Source organism: Podarcis cretensis, assembly GCF_951804945.1.
Source record: "Podarcis cretensis genome assembly, chromosome: 5".
Taxonomy (NCBI): Eukaryota; Metazoa; Chordata; class Lepidosauria; order Squamata; family Lacertidae; genus Podarcis; species Podarcis cretensis.
This window is the reverse complement of record NC_137174.1, coordinates 14,173,960-14,192,827: the sequence shown is the minus strand read 5'-3', so window position 1 is coordinate 14,192,827 and position 18,868 is coordinate 14,173,960. Positions and strand designations below refer to the sequence as shown.

General features: G+C 47.2%; 1 protein-coding gene across 3 annotated transcripts in view; it reads right to left on the bottom strand.

Moving 5' to 3' along the window:
- PSD (pleckstrin and Sec7 domain containing) overlaps window positions 1–18,868 on the bottom strand; it is a gene marked incomplete at its 5' end in the record, with an annotated part of 87,341 nt that overhangs the window by 21,141 nt on the left and 47,332 nt on the right. For all 3 annotated transcript variants that reach the window (XM_079975110.1, XM_079975111.1, XM_079975112.1), the window contains one exon: window positions 5,308–5,351. In XM_079975110.1, coding sequence (XP_079831236.1) covers window positions 5,308–5,351 — 44 coding nt within the window. The remainder of the gene's footprint in view (window positions 1–5,307; window positions 5,352–18,868) is intronic.

Below are 18,868 nucleotides of genomic sequence, written 5' to 3'. Positions count from 1 at the left end.
CAAAGGCAATAATAATAAATCCTTAGAGCACACTCAGAAGCAGGTCCTATTGTGCTCATTGGGGTTTACGCCTTATGTCTGAAAGTCATCTCTTAATGCCAAATAAATGAAGATCCCATATAGTATGCAGCGGAAACAAAGTGTTCTAGGATGACACTGAATTTTTGTCAATGGTATTAAAAAAAAAAAAAAAAATCCAGACATTTATGTCTGCTTGAAAAATCAACCCTGCCAATGTCAGCAACACTGCAGGAATGGGACAGAATGAAAAAGATACATCTATTTTGTCTTATTACCTCTTTGTTCCTTTTGGATTTGTTATAACGTAACTAGATTCGAAAATACACTATCAAACGGGAAATGTATAATTCATGCCCAAATTAGTACCGAGATGGAAATCAATGCCTTGTTGGGGTTACTTTATTTTCAGTTGTGGAGTTTCATATTGTAGATCCTAAAGTCTGGGAAGATGAAAGTAGAAACACCTCCCTTCAAGGAGATTCATTTGTCATGGATGCTTTAAGTTGAGATTCCTGCATTAGAATCATAGATCATAGAATCATAGAGTTGGAAGAGACCACAAGGGCCATCGAGTCCAACCCCCTGCCAAGCAGGAAACACCATCAGAGCACTCCTGACATATGGTTGTCAAGCCTCTGCTTAAAGACCTCCAAAGAAGGAGACTCCACCACACTCCTTGGCAGCAAATTCCACTGGCGAACAGCTCTTACTGTCAGGAAGTTCTTCCTAATGTTTAGGTGGAATCTTTTTTCTTGTAGTTTGGAACCATTGCTCCGTGTCCGCTTTTCTGGAGCAGCAGAAAACGGGGTTGGACTAGATGTCCCTCGGGGTCCCTTCCAACTCTACAGTTCTATGATCCAACATTTACCTGTGAGAGCAGAATATAATACGGTAATTCAGACAAGACAGAAGTCCTTTTGCTTAGTAGGAACCAGTGCAGAGTAGTGTGTTGAGTGTTGTTTTGATGGAGTGCATTTGTCCGGCTTCAGCTTGGGAGTCAGCTGCAACTCTTCCTGGAGAAAGCAGATCTGGGCCTTGAAATGTGTTTGGAAACGGCAGCGGATGCAGAAGCTGTTTTGCCAGAATGCTGATGGGAGCCTGGGCATATTAAACTGATATAATAATCCAATTTTCACTGGCTCCCAGTTTATTTCTGAGGCCCCTTTCAAAGTGTTGGCTGTGTTTTTACGCCTTTAAAGTTCTAAATGACTGGGACTGGGGTATTTAAGAAGGGATGCCTACATGATTCTGCCTGCCCACTGAGAACTTCAGTGAAGGCTCTCCTTTGATGTACTGGGTAGGGCTGGGTGCTACCTGGTTTTCAACTTCGCAATCTATCACCAGCTAAACATCACATTATACAGATATATCACAGTGTCTGAAATAAGGATGGAGCTATGTAGAGGCAGTAGGGGACGCGGGTGGCGCTGTGGGTTAAACCACAGAGCCTAGGACTTGCTGATCAGAAGGTCAGCGGTTCGAATTCCCATGACGGGGTGAGCTCCTGTTGCTCGGTCCCTGCTCCTGCCAACCTAGCAGTTCGAAAGCACACCAGTGCAAGTAGATAAATAGGTACCACTCCAGCGGGAAGGTAAACGATGTTTCCATGTGCTGCTCTGGTTCGCCAGAAGCGGCTTAGTCATGCTGGCCACATGACCCGGAAGCTGTACGCCGGCTCCCTCGGCCAATAAAGCAAGATGAGCGCCGCAACCCCAGAGTCGGCCATGACTGGACCTAATGGTCAGGGGTCCCTTTACCTTTACCTTATGTAGAGGCACTAGCTGGTTTCACAGTTTTCCCTGCATTGTGATTTTGGCCAGTGCCTGCTCTTGGGATTCACTGCCTCCTGCATGAGGCAGGGGTGAGCTGAGGCAACTGAGTCAACAGGGGCTGCAGGAATCGAGAGAAGCATTGGCTGGCTTCATGGCTTTTCCCACATTGTGATCTTTGCATAGCATACGCACATACGCACCATGTTTCGCAATATATTGCCAGGTCAAAAATTATGAAACTGATATAATGATATGGACTTCAAAGTGGTTTTGGATGATATATACTGGATGATTAGTTTGTTGTTGTGACTAAGTACTGACCATGTGACATTTTTGTTGATGTTGTTGATGATATTGAATAGCTTAATCATTGACCCAAATGGTCATCTATTCCACCCCCAGCAAAGATCTCAGAAACCCGTTCCACAGCTTGGAGCAGGACTTTTAGTGTTGCTGCCCTTGTTCTATGGAATAACATTCCCATCAAAATTGGATAGGCACCCACTATCGGTGCTTTTTTGTTCTGAATGGCTTTCCCAGACAGAGAAATGTGTCGTTATCTTGATAAGGCTACTTTGTATGGTTTTAGCTTCATCTTAAAAATATTTGCTGTTTATGACTTTTAAACTCTCTTCAATTATCTTTAGTGTGCATCCCCTTGAGATGATTGTTTAGAATGTGATTAATAAGTCAATGATATCTTTATTTTTAATAATCATCATCAGGGTTTTTTTCAGCTGAAACTCGCCGGAACTCAATTGTGGCACTTCTCAGGTGGGCGCCATTGGCATTCTAAGAGAACGAGGGAGGTGTTGATGGTAAGTTCTGGCACCTCTTTTTCTAGAAAAAGAGCACTAATAATAATAGTAATGCTCATGATGTAAGTCATGAGTCTACCCAACTCTTTAAAGTACTCGTATATCCTGTGGAACAGCCTTTCCCAAACTGGTGCCCTTCCAGATGCTTCCAAAATAATTAAATAAATGTCCATTTTAAGAAGAAAACACAAATACAAACACAGAACTGAGCAACAGAAAATAAAGTATAGTCGGCCTAACTGACCTTTTATTCTGGTTTAATCTGGGCAATATTTTTAAGCCACAGACCTAAAAAACTGAGTTTACTGCATTGGAACAGTTGGAGATTCCCACCAAAAACAAAGGACTCACTCCCGAAGACAGTGACCAAGAACGCAATGTGGCAGCTTTACACTTTTAAACGATGCCCGATGGAAACTGACTTAAGTTCTTGTAAATGGCAAACCTTCTTTCTCAAAACATTCACAACAAATTAGACACTTGTGCTCTGAAGACCTAAACCAATTGCCAACCAAACCTATATGCAAGATTGCAATTTCACAAAAGGACTGTGGTGTGCAGTTTGATTTTTTTTAACACTCAAAAAGCAACTACAGAAGGCTGGAATCTTAAAGAGAGAACTGGTGGGTGGGGTAATTTTCCAGCTACTTCTCTCCCAGAGGAGAAAAAGATATGGGAACCTGTATCCTTCCCTCTTTGGGAAGAATAGAAGCTGGGTGGGATGTTGAGCAGAAAAAAAGAACTGAGTAACTTCCCCATCCACTCATTGCCTGCTTAAGACTGCAGCCTCCTATACTGTAGCTACTTTTCGTCTAACAACAGCAAAAAAAGCAGCCTGGCACCTCAGTTTGGTCCAAAACGAGGCAGTGAGAGATTTTACTTTCTTGGGCTCTATGATCACTGCAGATGGTGACAGCAACCACGAAATTAAAAGACACCTGCTTCTTGGGAGAAAAGCAATGACAAACCTAGACAACATCTTAAAAAGCAGAGACATCACCTTGCCGACAAAGGTCCATATAGTTAAAGCTATGGTTTTTCCAGTAGTGATGTATGGAAGTAAGAGCTGGACCATAAAGAAGGCTGGTCGCCGAAGAATTGATGCTTTTGAATTATGGTGCTGGAGGAGACTCTTGAGAGTCCCATGGACTGCAAGAAGATCAAACCTATCCATTCTTAAGGAAATCAGCCCTGAGTGCTCACTAGAAGGACAGATCCTGAAGCTGAGGCTCCAATACTTTGGCCACCTCATGAGAAGAGTAGACTCCCTGGAAAAGACCTTGATGTTGGGAAAGATGGAGGGCACAAGGAGAAGGGACGACAGAGGACGAGATGATTGGATAGTGTTCTCGAAGCTACCAGCATGAGTTTGACCAAACTGTGGAGGCAGTGGAAGACAGGAGTGCCTGGCGTGTTCTGGTCCATGGGCCTAGGTGGTTTAGAGTTGCAGGAATAGTCCACGAGATAAAAATTTGACTCCTTTATGCTTGTCTAACATAGATTAATGTTTTCCATCAAGGCACAGGTTGCATTTAGTTTTACTGGCTATAATGCTAGCATCTCTGCCCCAAATTCTAACTTTCCTTTTATACTGCAGTACCTGTTTGCTTTATGGAAGTGTGGCTTTTTGATGCTACCACCAGGGAATGTGAAATTTTGCACAGTGGGAAATAACCATTTGCCGGAATATCACCCCAAAGTAACGGGTGGCATCTTTGTTAAAACCACAGGAAAGTTACAACTGAAAGCTCCTGTGATCTTCCACGGTAACAGAGTTGTAGATGCTTCCCCACCGCCCCCCTTTCTGGAAGCAGTTAACATAGAAGTGAGCCATAAATTTAGATTCCGGAAATGGCTTCCATAGTGTGTAAAAGATCACACAAAATGCAAAAAAATAATAATTGACAGAATAAAGTGCCATCTGAATGCAGCAAGATTGCAGACAATGGAAAGAAAGTGATGCGACTGCGATGCACCTTCTGTCTACAACAAACCATTTCCCTTCCTCGTCCCCCAGTCTTTTGCAGGAGAGCGATGTGGATATTCAAGAACTCCGAAAGACAAATACCAATTTCTGTAATTAATACAGGCAGGATTAATATGCGCCTGCAGCATACTTCTTGCATGTGCTTGCATGACAAGCTCGCCATTTTCCTGCTATAAATGCTGAAGGTAAATGGCTCAGGACCGCAATACCTCAAGGACCGCCTCCCAGACCCAGCGATCATCATCTGTGGCCCTCCTTCGTGTGCCTCCTTCACAAAAGGTCTGGAGGGTGGCAACATGAGAATGGGCCTTCATTATACACCTTTAGGCGCCAGGCAAAAATGTTCCTCTTCAGCCAGACCTTTGCTGATTGACACCCGATGCCCTTTTAGATGTTGTTGTGGGAGGGGAGATTATTGGCTTGTTTTCATTCTTATTTTTATTATGCATTCTGTGTTCTTTATATTATGCTGTGAACCACCCTGAGATCTACGAATGAAGGGTGGGATACAAATTAATAATAATAATAAAAATAATAATAATTTGTACCCCGCCCATCTGGCTGGGTTTCCCCAGCCACTTTGGGCGGCTTCCAACAAACATTAAAAATACATCAAAATTGAACAAATAATGATGACAGCAAGAGATCAAGGAAGAGGAGAAAAGAAGAGGCTGTTCAGAGAAAGGGAAAAATAAGCAGAGGTACTCACATAGCCCACTGTAGCTTTTCGTTCTTGATGGAGCTATACAAAGCCTGCGGAGAGAAAAAGAAATATATGTGTCGTCAGAATTTTAACCGAGTCATTACAAAGAGAAAAATGAGTGGAGTTCAGCCAGGCGCCAGGGACAGTGCTCCCTCAGAACCAACTGTTATGTACTGAAGTTCTCACCCTGGGCCAGCAGGGGGATACTGTAGATAGTTTTCACTCAGGTCCACATATGCAAATAAGGGATTGAAAGTGACGTTCAGTGATTGGATAGTTACAGAAAATGGTTACTGTTGCATTCTAGTGGAGCTCTATATAAGCAGGCTGGCTGAACCCTTCAGTTCAGTTCTGTTCTGGCCTGTGAATAAACAAGAGCTGTTTGAAGAATTGCTGTGTCGTCTGATATGTTCACCCACAACTTAACACCAACATTTCTGCTTCCAATCCAGACAGAGCAAATTCCTCTCTCCCCCCCTCTGCGCACTGTTCTGGGGGTCCTCGGACCCTTCCAAGGGGCTTGTGAGAGGTTCCCAGCTTCACTAGCAGGGCTTTTTGTGCTTGCTTCCACAAGTGCAACAACTCGGCCCAATGTTCTTAAGATGCGTATATAATTCATTTTTAGAGTAACGATAAGAGGCAACTCAGCATTTAATCCTAAACAGTGGATGCAGCCCAGTTTGAGATGTCAAGTGCTTGGAAACGAGAACCAACGCTAGCCCAGTTCGTATGCATGGGAGTGAAAATTGTTCAGAATGTGCAACACGGTGATAAGAAGGGATTAGATAAAAGGGAGCTGAAGTGGGGGAGGGGGGAATCAGGAAGGTCAACTGCCTCCAGGAAGACCAGAGGTTATTATTTTTTTTAAAAAAACTAATCACAGAAGCTCAGATAAAAGATACGCAATCCAAAATGATGCTACAGGTGAGTAGCAGAGGCAAACAAGCTACGGGAGCCAGAAAGGCAGTTTCCAGGGGTTAGCAGTGCTGAAAATTTCTCCTCCACAATCAGCGGGAATTGAATTCGTAGCTGTAGTGTCACAATCTTGCACGTGCTTATGTGAAAGTAAGCTTCGTTGAAAACCTAGACTTTCCTCCCGGGCAGGGCTGTCTTACTCATAGGGGCTGGGGTGTGGGGCACCCGGGCGCTGGGCTCTCAGGGGCACCAGGCCGAGAGTCCAGGGACCAAGAGTTGAGTCTGGGGTCAGACGAAATTAATGGACTATGCAGAATTGGACAAAATGACAGGAAGGATTCGAAACCTGCGGGGCCAGAGATTTACAGAAGATTGGAAGAAGTATATGAATTATTTGAAGAGCAACTGTAATCAACAAATTATGCTAGTAGGACTACAAGAAGTTTCGTAAGGAGAAATATACGAACTGTTACAAAGTAGAAAAATATAGAGATATCGGTAATGAGTTTGAAATGTAATAGGGAAGATAAGAAATGCATACTGAGAGATTAGATTGGAAAATTTTCAGACAGGATTGATGGAAGTCAAAAATTTGAATAAGATGTGAAAGTATGTTTAATTACTGTTGAAAATGATATGTTAAAAAAAAACTAAAAAAAATTATTCTATTTTTTTTTTAAAGAGAGAGTTGAGTCTGGGGTCTCAATCTCCACTGGTCAGAGCACTGCGCCAGGCTCTTCTGCTGCGGGCGGCTCTGTGCCGTGAGTTTGGGGGAGACCAAGCCAGCGAGACATTAGGGCGGCCGGCCAACTCAGCCCTCCTGCGTGCCTGGGACTGGGCAACCCGGGGGAGGGGGGCGCCAGGCAGATCTTTGCACCCCGGCACTGCATATGCTTAAGACAGCCCTGGTCCAGGGTCCTTGTACATACCATTGCACTGCTAATTATAGTGTTTACCCTCATTAACAGGGAAGAAGACGAAGAAGAGTTTGGATTTGATATCCCGCTTTATCAGTACCCGAAGGAGTCTCAAAGCGGCTAACATTCTCCTTTCCCTTCCTCCCCCACAACAAACACTCTGTGAGGTGAGTGGGGCTGAGAGACTTCAGAGAAGTGTGACTGGCCCAAGGTCACCCAGCAGCTGCATGTGGAGGAGCGGGGAATTGAACCTGGTTCACCAGATTATGAGTCTACCGCTCTTAACCACTACACCACGCTGGGAGATTGCAGGCTTACAGAGAGATCTCACGAATGTTTACTCCGATTATAGAAGTCACAAATTTAATAAAAAAAAGATCTGTATATCATCAGCATATTGCTAACAATGCACCCCAGAAACCTACTTTACCAGATACAGGAAAAACGGTAGATCTGTTCTGTGTGGGCTCACCAAAAGCACTGGAGGGAATAATTATGGGACTGGAAGTGATGGTCCTCAGCGCCATTTAGGGGGCTGGATCTAGCCCTCTGGTCAGCTGGCGGGTCTGCGGGCTGGATTGATTCTCCAAATGCAACTGCTTCGAAACCCCAACGACCCTGCCAAATGCCAAACTACAAGTGATGAAAAGCTTTCCTCCACTTCATTTAAAGGGGAACAAAAATGTTTCCAAAGGTTACAAAAGAGAGCCCACATTTTTTTTATTATTATTAATATCCAGGGCAGTGGATGTATTAGACCAGGCATCCTCAGCCTGCCGCCCTCCAGATGTTTTGGCCTACAACTCCCAGGATCCCTAGCTAACAGGACCAGTGGTCAGGGATGATGGGAACTGTAGTCCAAAACATCTCGAGGGCTGAAGGTTGGGGATGCCTGTATTAGACTGATATCTGAAGCTCAATTCAGGTAAGGCTGGAGTTCTGTCAGTGTGTGGGGTCCTAAGCTGGACAGATGAGGCACGGCCTGTTCTCCTTGGATTACATCCCCTCTGAAGGTGCAGGTACATAGCTTGGGGGCACGTCTGGAGCCATTACTGTCGCTTGAGCCTTATGTGGTAGCATGAAGGGCCTTCCATCAGCTTGGGCTGGTGGCCAAGCTATGTCCCTATCTGGACTGGGATATCCTTACTTTTCTTGTCTACGGAAATGCATTATAGGTGGGGCTGCTTTTGAAGACAGTTCAGAAACTGTGGCTGTGCCCCATCTGAGAGAGGTCCAGAGCATGGGTAGGCAAACTAAGGCCCGGGGGCCGGATCCTGCCCAATCGCCTTCTAAATCCAGCCTGCAGACGGTCCGGGAATCAGCATGTTTTTACATGAGTAGAATGTGTCCTTTGATTTAAAATGCATCTCTGGGTTATTTGTGTTTTTACAAGAGTAGAATGTGTCCTTTTATTTAAAACGCATCTCTGGGTTACTTGTGGGGCATAGGAATTCGTTCATTTATTCCCCCCCCAATATAGTCCGGCCCACCCACCATATGGTCAGAGGGACAGTGGACCGGGCCGCTGCTAAAAAAAGTTTGCTGACCCCTGGTCTCTGTGGTGGCTCCTCATTTACGGAATGCTCTCCCCAGGGCAGCACACCTGGCACCATCACTGCCTTTTTTTTTAGGTGCCAGGCAAAAATATTGTTATTCACCCAGGGCTTTGGACCTTAATTTTCTACCTATCTTTGAGTGGGGTGGAGCCGGATCTGTTTAATCCGGATAGTACTTGCATGTTTTAGGATACCCATACTTATTCAGAGATACACAAAAAATACATGCCCATTACAAAGTATCTTTTTTATAATAGGCTGATGTAAAATAGCTACTTAGTCTAAAAAAAAAAAAGCAAAAAAGGAGAAAGGAGAAAAGACGAGGGAAAAAAAACTAAAGAAAGAAAGAGAGAATTGAGAATAAAGAATAAAGATACAGTATTCAGTCTGTAAGATCCAACCATTCTTCCTATAAACCAGTATTTATCCCCATCTTCAACTCCAGCTACTACAAGTTCATTTTCTCTTTCACTCAAAAGGTCCATAAGAAACTTCTAATCCTTAACAAATGCCAGTAATGGCATTTTCTCTAATTTTCTTTAATTAAGCATGTTAACTTTGCCATCTCAGCCAAGTCCAAGAGTTTTATCAGTCAGTCTTCTATAGTGGGTAAGGCTGCATTTTCCCATCTTTGTGAATTTTTATATTTGTTTCCAATGTTCATTTTGGTAAGCTGCTTCGAGCTTCACTTTTTTGGGGGAGAAAAGTGATGAATAAATATAAATATAATAATAATAATAATAATAATATAATAATAATAATATTAAGTAGCCTGCTTGTTTATTCTAAACAGAAGTCTGAAAGAGCAAAAACCATGGAGCAGCTTGTGTAAGGTTGCTGATAAGTAAAATGCAGACACCTGCAGGCCTTGCCCTCAAATATGGTAGTTTTTTTTTTTTTAAGGAGGTGGGGTTACTCCCCAACGTGTATAAAAAAAGCAGACTTTAAAAAAAGATATGCTTTAGGAGTTTCAGTTATATTGAGTCTTTTAAAACTGGTTTAAGACAAGGCTAGCCTTTTAACAGTCAAAATACCACACACCTCTTACAAGTCAACCCAATACTTTCTATCCACACACACTGAATAAAAGCCTGCTTTTATATCTCCAAGGAAAACAAGAGCAGAAGATCTGAGAATAGACACCTGACCCTTCCTACAATTCCCATCAAGCCTGACTCTTGCTAGTTAGGGATGATGGGAGTTGTAGTCCCAAAACAGCTGGAGACCCAAGTATAGGAAACACTGTAGGGCAGGCACGGCCAAATTTGGCCCTCCAGCTGTTTTCGGACTGCAACTCCCATCATCCCTAGCTAACAGGACCAGTGGTCAGGGATGATGGGAATTATAGTCCCAAAAATAGCTGGAGGGCCGTATGGTCGATAGAGAGATTTATAAGCATGATAAAAAATTGTTTTTATATGTGACAACAGCAGCAAAAAAACTATTAGCCCAGCGATGGAAGCAAGAAGAAATACCAACAAAAGAAGAATGGCAAATGAAACTGATGAACTATGCCGAGTTGGCGAAATTAACTGGAAAAATTTGGAACCAGCAAGACCAGACTTTCCTGAAAGATTGGAAGAATGATATATTTGAAAGGCAATTGTAATGAATTGACATCGCTTGTAGGGTTGCAAGAAGTTTTGAATTATATGAATTATTGTGAAAAAGGACTAAGGAGGAGTTTATTTAAGATTTGGATTTTATAGCAATAACTACTAAAATAAAATGCAAAATCAGAAAGAAAGTTAGAAAACCATTAGTCGAGGCTGACGGAAGTCCTAGGCTGTGATAGCCAAAGGTTTGTTTGTATAAGATGGGATGTTATGTTTGGAAAACGTGTGGAAAAAACCAATAAAAATTACCATATATATATATAAATAGCTGGAGGGCCAAGTTTGGCCATGCCTGCTGTAGGGTCAAAAGGAACCAAATCTATTCACTGTATGATCCTTTCTTAAGTGTGGCGCACATGTGGCTTCCTTTTAAGTCTTCGGTTTTCACCGAGACACATTTAAGGGATTTGCCAGGTAGAAAGGGCCCTAGGAAACTGCTTTATAGAAGAGTTAGACCACTGGTGCGTCTAGCCTGGTATCATTGACACTAAACAGCAACTTCCTCCGGTTTCAGGTAGGGGTCTTTTCAAACCTGAAAGAGATGCTGGGGACTAAATTTTTACAGCTAAATTCTACAACTAAGCTAGGGCCTTCCCTGGGCTACAACTCCATTTCCAAGGGGGAAACTAAATCAGAGTTGGATTGCTCAACCATGGGTTACATCTACTATGCAGTGTTAGAACCTCAGATATATAAGCTGGGCGCCAAATGGCTGCTTAAACCAAGGTTACAATTGCTGAAATTGAAAGTCTAGTTGCCATTTTTGGGCAAAACGGCTCTAAAGTCTTATTTTTTCAAATGGTGGGAGTGACTGTGATTGATTCTCAGGTAAACAGCTGGCTAGTTCAGATGACAATCTTGAGCTAGGTTTAGAACTCTAAGAACTTAAGGAAGAAAAGTCACTTGATCCAGGGACAGTCAGTCTACATATCTATTGACCTATTCCGACTTCTTTTTCTTAATGGTGACATGAACCATTCATAAAATAAGAATATTCTTCACAACTGGGAGCAGGGCAGATGGGTGGGTAAGTGAAGACAAGCGACAACAATTAACTGTAACACTGTTCGTTGCTCCTGCTCAGGCTGCACAGAAACAGCATTTGGGTTCCTGGAATTAATTCTGATTGTGCAGATGAAATATAACTGATAGAACTCTACAGGGTGGGGTATTAGTGTGTGAAAACTGTCCTGATCCAATGATCCCCAGGCACACATCTCCAGATGGTGGAAATGTCAGGCACCATCCTGTCAGGCACCAGATATCTTCCCTTGGTCTCAGGTGGTTGTTAGGGGACCCCTGACCATTAGGTCCAGTTGTGACCGACTCTGAGGTTGTGGTGCGCATCTCACTTTATTGGCCAAGGGAGCCGGTGTACAGCTTCCGGGTCATGTGGCCAGCATGACTAAGCCGCTTCTGGCGAACCAGAGCAGCGCACGGAAACGTCGTTTACCTCCCCATGGTACCTATTTATCTACTTGCACTTTGACACGCTTTCGAACTGCTAGGTTGGCAGGAGCAGGGACCGAGCAACGGGCGCTCACCCCATCGTGGGGTTTCGAACCGCCGACCTTCTGATCGGCAAATCCTAGGCTCTGTGGTTTAACCCACAGCGCCACCAGGTGGTCATTAGCGAGGTGCAAAATGCGCCTGGCTAATTTCGAACACCGTTGTTAATGTTATGTGAACCTCTTGCACTTTGAGCTGAAATCACTCACAAAACCAGCTACCATCATTAAATACACGGATCCTTTCCTCCTCATATTTGAAACCTTGAAGAATTTCAACCAATGCACCATTCTGCCCCCGGGAGATGAAATGTGCCGTCAAAAATAGAAGCAATTATATAGCTGCCCAGGATGAGGCTTTATGAACCGTAAGAAAAACAGCTTCATTTTTCTTGTCACCTGAGTTAGTTAAAAGCTCTTCATTAGCTCTGGGCAGGCAGACGTCAAAAACTAAAGCAGCCACAGCAATATTGATGGGAGAGACTTTTTAGGAAGGTCACAGCCTTCTCTGGAAGAGCACAGAACTTGCCGGCCTCACCAAAAATATTCTTCCCTCAGCTGGGGCAGGCAATTTCAAAAACCTCAGGGAAAGAGATGAACTGTTCTGAAGGTCTTGCTCTGGAACAGGAATGGGAAACCTGTTGCCTTCCAGATGCTGGAAACCTCATGGTGCAGTGGGTTAATGCACCTGGCTGCTAACCAGAAGGTTGGCGGTTCGAGCCCACCCAGCGATGGCTGTGGACAGGTTCCTGCATTGCGATTCTATGAAATCTAAGTCCTTTCACCCTGACCAGTGGCCATACTGCAAGCAGGAGTTCCATAACATCTGGAAGCCCTGAGGTTAGCCACTCCTGGCATAGAGGAAACACCTGCGACCCATCGGCAGGCTGTGCAGACAGGATGCGAGCAGCTTTCAAAGGCAAGGCAAGGCAAATATTTGGCTGAACTGTGAGTAAAGCAAAATCAAAGAGATAGCCTTTCTCACCAGATAATTCACCCGTTTCCCTCACCCTGGGGAGAATGATTTGCAGAAGGAAAGGGAAGCTGAACATCTCAATCAATCCACCAAGTTAGGGGTAATTGCATTCCTCACCTCTCAAGTAATGGTCTCTGTGTGATGATGGGGGACAGGGGGACGGGACCTGAGCTCTGCCTGCAAAGGGGAAAGATAACTCTAATGTTGTGGACGTGTTAGCAAAGAGCTGGTGCTCTCTGAATCAGGCCCATATCAGCAGCTGTGGTCCTTTTCCTTATGCTTTTCTCCCTGTTTGTCCTAGAACCCGCATTGTCCTATATACTTCCACTTACTGAGCTGTGGCTGGGGGGAATGACCAGGGGAGACAGGGAGGAGGAGAACTCCCTTAAGGGAACTAATTAGTCGCTCCTGCTCTTCCTCCAGGAAGTCCCTTGCACCTACAAGGGATGGCAGGGGGACACATTTCACTGAACCACATACAGTCGTACCTTGGAAACCAAATGCCTTGGGAGTTGAATGTTTTGGCTCCCGAACGCCGCAAACCCGGAAGTGAGTGTTTCAGTTTGCAAACGTTCTTTGGAAGCTGAACGTCCGAAGCAGCTTCTGAGGTTTCCGACTAAGTGCAGGAAGCTCCTGTAGCCGATTGGAAGCCGCACCTTGGTTGTCGAATGTTTTCGGAAGTCGAATGGACTTCCAGAACGGATTCTGTTCCAACAACCAAGGTAGGACTGTAATTGCAAGTTAGAAGGCTCTCCAAATGGCCGTGCCTTCGGGTGAATTAGCAGCTTAACTACCATATTTTTTGCTCTATAAGACGCACCAGACCACAAGACACACCTAGTTTTTGGAGGAGGAAAACAAGAAAAAAAAAACATTCTGAATTTCAGAAGCCAGAACAGCAAGAGGAATCGCTGCACAGTGAAAATAGCAATCCCTCTTGCTGTTCTGGCTTCTGTGATAGCTGTGCAGCCTGCATTCACTCCATAAGACGCACACACATTTCCCCTTACTTTTTAGGAGGGGAAAAAGTGAGTCTTATAGAGCAAAAAATACGGTACCCTACCTGGTCCTCGGGTGCTCCTTGGCCACACCCATCGCCCTTCACAGTCCCTGTATGATGCCACCCTTGAGGGCCTCTTCCAAGCTGGAATGTGTCCTCAAACTCTGATGGTGTCTCTTGCCTGGATGGAAGTTGGAGAAGGGGCTTGTGTAGAAACTAGCCTACTCAACAGAGGTGCATTTTTATTGCTCCACCCACTTCTGGTTTGGGTCCTGCCCACCACTGACATGGTCCTTTCCACCTCAAAGAATGCCCAAAAGGAACATGGGTCCTCTGCCTGAAAAAGGTTATCCTCAATAGCTGCCACTGAGTGTTGGGTGCCAAGAGCTGCTGCATGCTGGCAAACATGCTGGGAGGGGGCGGCTGCAGCTTCTGCCTGGAAGCAAAAATGTGCCAAAAATCTCTGTGCACGTCAGCTGAGTGACGGAGAGCACCGAGCCTCCAACTGCTCCACACTTTCATATGGCGTGCGCCATTAGGCTTGGTATCCTTCCCTACCCCACCCCCTCAAAAAACACCCCCTACTCCCTTGTATGAACAGAACTGAACGCTCTCTCACACACAAAGATAAAATAAAAATTAGAAGAAGTCCAAATCCCCAACTAACTGGACCATAAAGGTAAAGGGTAAAGGGACCCCTGACCATTAGGTCCAGTCATGGCTGACTCTGGGGTTGCAGCGCTGATCTCACTTTATTGGCCGAAGGAGCTGGTGTTTGTCTGCAGACAGCTTCCAGGTCATGTGGCCAGCATGACTAAGCCACTTCTGGCAAACCAGAGCAGCGCACGGAAACGCCGTTTACCTTCCTGCCAGAGCGGTACCTATTTATCTACTTGCACTTTGACGTGCTTTCGAACTGCTAGGTCGGCAGGAGCAGGGACCGGGCAACGGGAGCTCACCCCGTCGCGGGGATTCGAACCGCTGACCTTCTGATCGGCAAGTCCTAGGCTCTGTGGTTTAACCCACAGCGCCACCCACGTCCCATAACTGGACCATAAAGATGAGTGGAAAACTAATCAAATAGTGCTGCATCTCTTCATAAAAATATTGTGGCCCGAAGCAGCTCTGAAGCAGGAAAGAAAGAAAACTTGACATGGCCGAAGACAGGCAGCTCTGAGCTCAGCTGTTGAGTTAGAGAGCTGACCAAACAGCATATCCAAACCTCCCAGCAGAGTTTAGAAAAAGCAGGAGGGGGCAAAGGGCACCCCCCAACAAAGTCAGGAACCCCCCATAAACTCCCTTCATGTTTGTTTTGTGCCCTATAAGCCACTTTTTCCTCCAAGGAGCTCAAGGCCCAGCATGTCGTTTACCCGTTCCTCATTTAATCCCGCAAACAACCCTGTAAGGTAGGTTAGGCTGAGAGCGAGGCAGTGACTGGCCCAAGTGGGGATTTGAACCCTGATCTCACAGGTCCGAGTCCTGCACTCAGACCACTACACCACTCTGGCTGTCTTGCAGTTCTCTCCCTCTGAGCTGAACTGTGATGGGAAGCAAAAAGAAGGGGCAGCAGCAACTCCTGCCTTCTCCTCTTTTAAGCAACTCAATATGGAGTACCTAGGCTGGAAAGAATGTTCAAGTTGCCACTGCTATCTGCGCACTCTCTCTCTCTCAGTGCAGCTTAGAGGGCTGAGCATGCAAAGGGAAGACACCTCATCTTTGCTGATCCAGGTTCTCTTTCTGAGTGCTGCAGCAGTGGGGATTCAGCCCAGCCAGCCCAAGCCCTCTTGCTGGGCTACCCAGAGGGAGACGGAGCCAGAGGATGGCAGCTGCTAACTCCGTATAATTGCTCAGCTTAGTTTTCTCCAGGCAGCAAGGACAGGACAAGGGGTGGTTGCTGCTGCCAGTTCTCCACCCCATTCCTCCGCCCTCTCTTTCTCTCCCTCTTGGCAGGGCAGCAAGGAGGGCTTCCCAAGTCCAGCCCAGTGGCGTAGCGTGGGTTGTCAGCACCCGGGGCAAGGCAAGTAATTTGCGCCCCCTAACCCTAACCCCCAGATGTTGCGCCCGGTGCGGCTGGCCCCCCCTGCACCCCCACGCTACGCCACTGGTCCAGCCCAATCCCCAATGACGCATCACCCAGAGGCAGACTCTGCACACAAATTTCAAGTTCCTAGGCAGCCCCACGGACCCCGTTTCTCCGCCAGTGCTGCTGCCCACTCCAGACTACAATGAATTATGACCCTTAGCCCAGAGAACAAAATAGAAACCCCTTCATTTCCGAATCTCCCTTTCCCCAGCCCCATTTGTCAAAGGACAAAATGTACAAAAAGACTACAGAGGTTTTGCACGATGCTTCCAGGTAGAACCAATATCTTAATTAGCTGCAAACTAATTTTTCTATATCTTACAGCAACCAGTTAGCAGTGTGCAGGAATTTCTCGTTCAGAAAACGTAGCAGCTGCGAAAGGAGAAACTTTTTTTTTTTTAAAAAAAACACACCACTGATTGAAAAGGACTATTTACGTCAGCACGATTCGTACCAAGCCGCCCTGCCCATCGCCCCTGCGCGAAACAAATGTACCCGAAGGCGTGCACCCAGAGGAGTGGGTGTCGATGGGAGCTACCCAGGGCTGTGCGTGGGTTTGCCACATGACATGCCTACTCTGACTCGCAGGATGCAAGACTGTATGGGCGACGGGGGCGGTATGGGCGACAGGAGCTGCCATCCTCTGCGCACCTGCCCGCTGCATTTCTAACTATACGTGCGTAAGGTGCAGCCGCGAGTCTGCAATTGGCCACGAGACGAGGAGGAAAAGCAGGGTGGGGGAGAGAGGGAGAGGCGTCATCCGTGCTCTGCTTTCAACTCATGCCCGTTTACACCTGTGGGGAGGAAGCCTCAGGTGCCACGCGGCCCCAATTGTGTGCGCAAGAGAGAGAGAGCAGGGGCAGCCAAGCCCCCTCCGCCTGGGCGTTGCTGGGTGTGCAGGGATGCCAACTTGAATAAAATATTGGGGGGGGGGAGAGTAAGCCCCGCCCTGCATAATCAATCACAAGATGCCGTGCACGCACATCTGAATGGCAATCCCAATCAATTTTTTTGGGGGGGGGGGTCGGCCCCCTCAACTATTTTATTGGGGGCCCCCGAAGAGACCTGTGCCCCTAGGAATTGGCTCCAAGAATATTTCACTGGAAGGGGTGGGGAAAGGGACCTTAGTCCCTAGGAGTTGGCTCCTGTGGCTGGGCGGGAGCGCGTGGAGCGGAGAAGCGAGGCCGGCGGTGGCGCAGACGCGCGCCACGCTCCGGCTTTTTCCGACGGCAGTACCCGGGGCGAGGCTCCCTCCGGCGGCGGGCCGCCTCCTTTCTCCCGTTGCCCACCCCACCCCGATCCCTTACCGGCTGCTTCTTCTTCCTGCGACTCTGCAGGCGGCTGACCACCAGGTCGGTGTAGAGCACTGGCTTGAGGGTGCGCGAGCGCTGCGGCCAGCCGTAGCAGAAGGTCTCCATGCCGCGGCAGTTGCGCCCGTAGCGCACCGAGCACATGGAGCGCGAGCGGAGGCGCCCGGCGCTGCCGCTGCTGTTGATGCTGTTCACGCCGATCATCGCGGCCGGTGCGCGGCTCCGGCAGGCCGGCTGCCTGGCCAAGAGCCTCGCCTCCCGGGAACGGGGCTCCGCGGGCTTGAAGGCGGCGGAGCCTCCACCCTAGCGCAGGGAATCGGGGCCCGGCTCCGCGCAAGGGCTGGCGAGCGTCTCCCGGCTCCTGTCTCGCCCTCTCCGCAGCGGCCAACGGCGGGCGGGGAGCGCTGCGCAGCCAGGCGAGCGGCGCGCCGAGGAGGCTGCCGGAACGCAGGGGAGGGGGAGAAGGGAGGGAGGGAGGGAGGGGAGGGGACTGCGATCGGAAAGGAGGAGGGCGGCGGCGGCGGCACGGCTACACGTGCGACCTCCAGAGTCGCGCTTGGAAGATGGTGGAGAAGCGAGCGCAATGCCGAGAGAAAAGGCGTGCGCCGCGAGGAGAAAGGGAGCCCTTTCTCAAATGACCACCTTGTTGCAAAGCCTTAGCGGGGGTGGGGGGTAGGCAGGTTTTTCTGCCCCGGGTGCAGCCTTCAGAGGGGCGCCATGGAAGCTCCCAACCTCTGCCTGTGTATGCAAATATGTGGGGAGGGTGCCAAACTGGGGGAAAGAAATTCTAGTTTCGGCCCTGCCTTGGTGCAGCGCGGGGCTTGCAGCTGTACAGTGCCTTTCCTGCAAGACAGACCCTTGTCTTGCAGGGTTTCGGGACAGTTCCGGCCAAGCATGCTTGCTTTAGGCCACGGGTGCCAACTTGAATAAAATTGGGGGTGAGGTGGGGTAGATAAGCCCTACCCTGCATAACTGATCACATGATGCCGTGCACACACACCGTTTGAATGGCAATGCCCATCAACTTGGAGGGGGGGCAGCCCCTTCAAATATTTTTTTGGGGGGGCAAGGCAAGGGACCTCAGCCGCTAGCAATTGGCTCCTATGGCCCATAGCTTTTAAAAACAAAAAGCGAAGCAAGCAAACAAACAGGTGGTGCACATTTCAATGTTCGGGGCAGAAGCGCATCCCAAAAGACGGCAAAAGTGGAGAGGAAACTTCACAAATGGCAGAGCTGTGAATTGCCCTCACCCTCGCATTTTAGCGGGTACAGTGGACGGGTAAAGCAAGAAACACTCGCCTGAAACAAGACAAAAAGGGAGGTACAACAAAGAAAATGGTACCCACCCTTCCTGAGGCACTCATTTCATTTGCTTCTTCCATTTGTTTCCAATCAGCCAACTCCTGAGACACTTGTCAGCATTTGCCACCTAGAATGGCAGCCAAACTTAAACTGGAATCCTTGCTCACTGGGTAACCTTGTGCCAGTTACGGTCTCTCAGCCTAACCTACCTCACAGGGTAGCTATAAAATGGGGAGTAGAAAACCATGCATGCCCCATTGAGCAACTTGGAGCAAAGCTGGGATATAAATAAAAATAAACAATACTCAGTTCAGCTGGGGCCACTGCAAGGGATTTCAGAAGCTCTGAGCTACCACACTTTGCAGACCCAATTGAAGACACAAC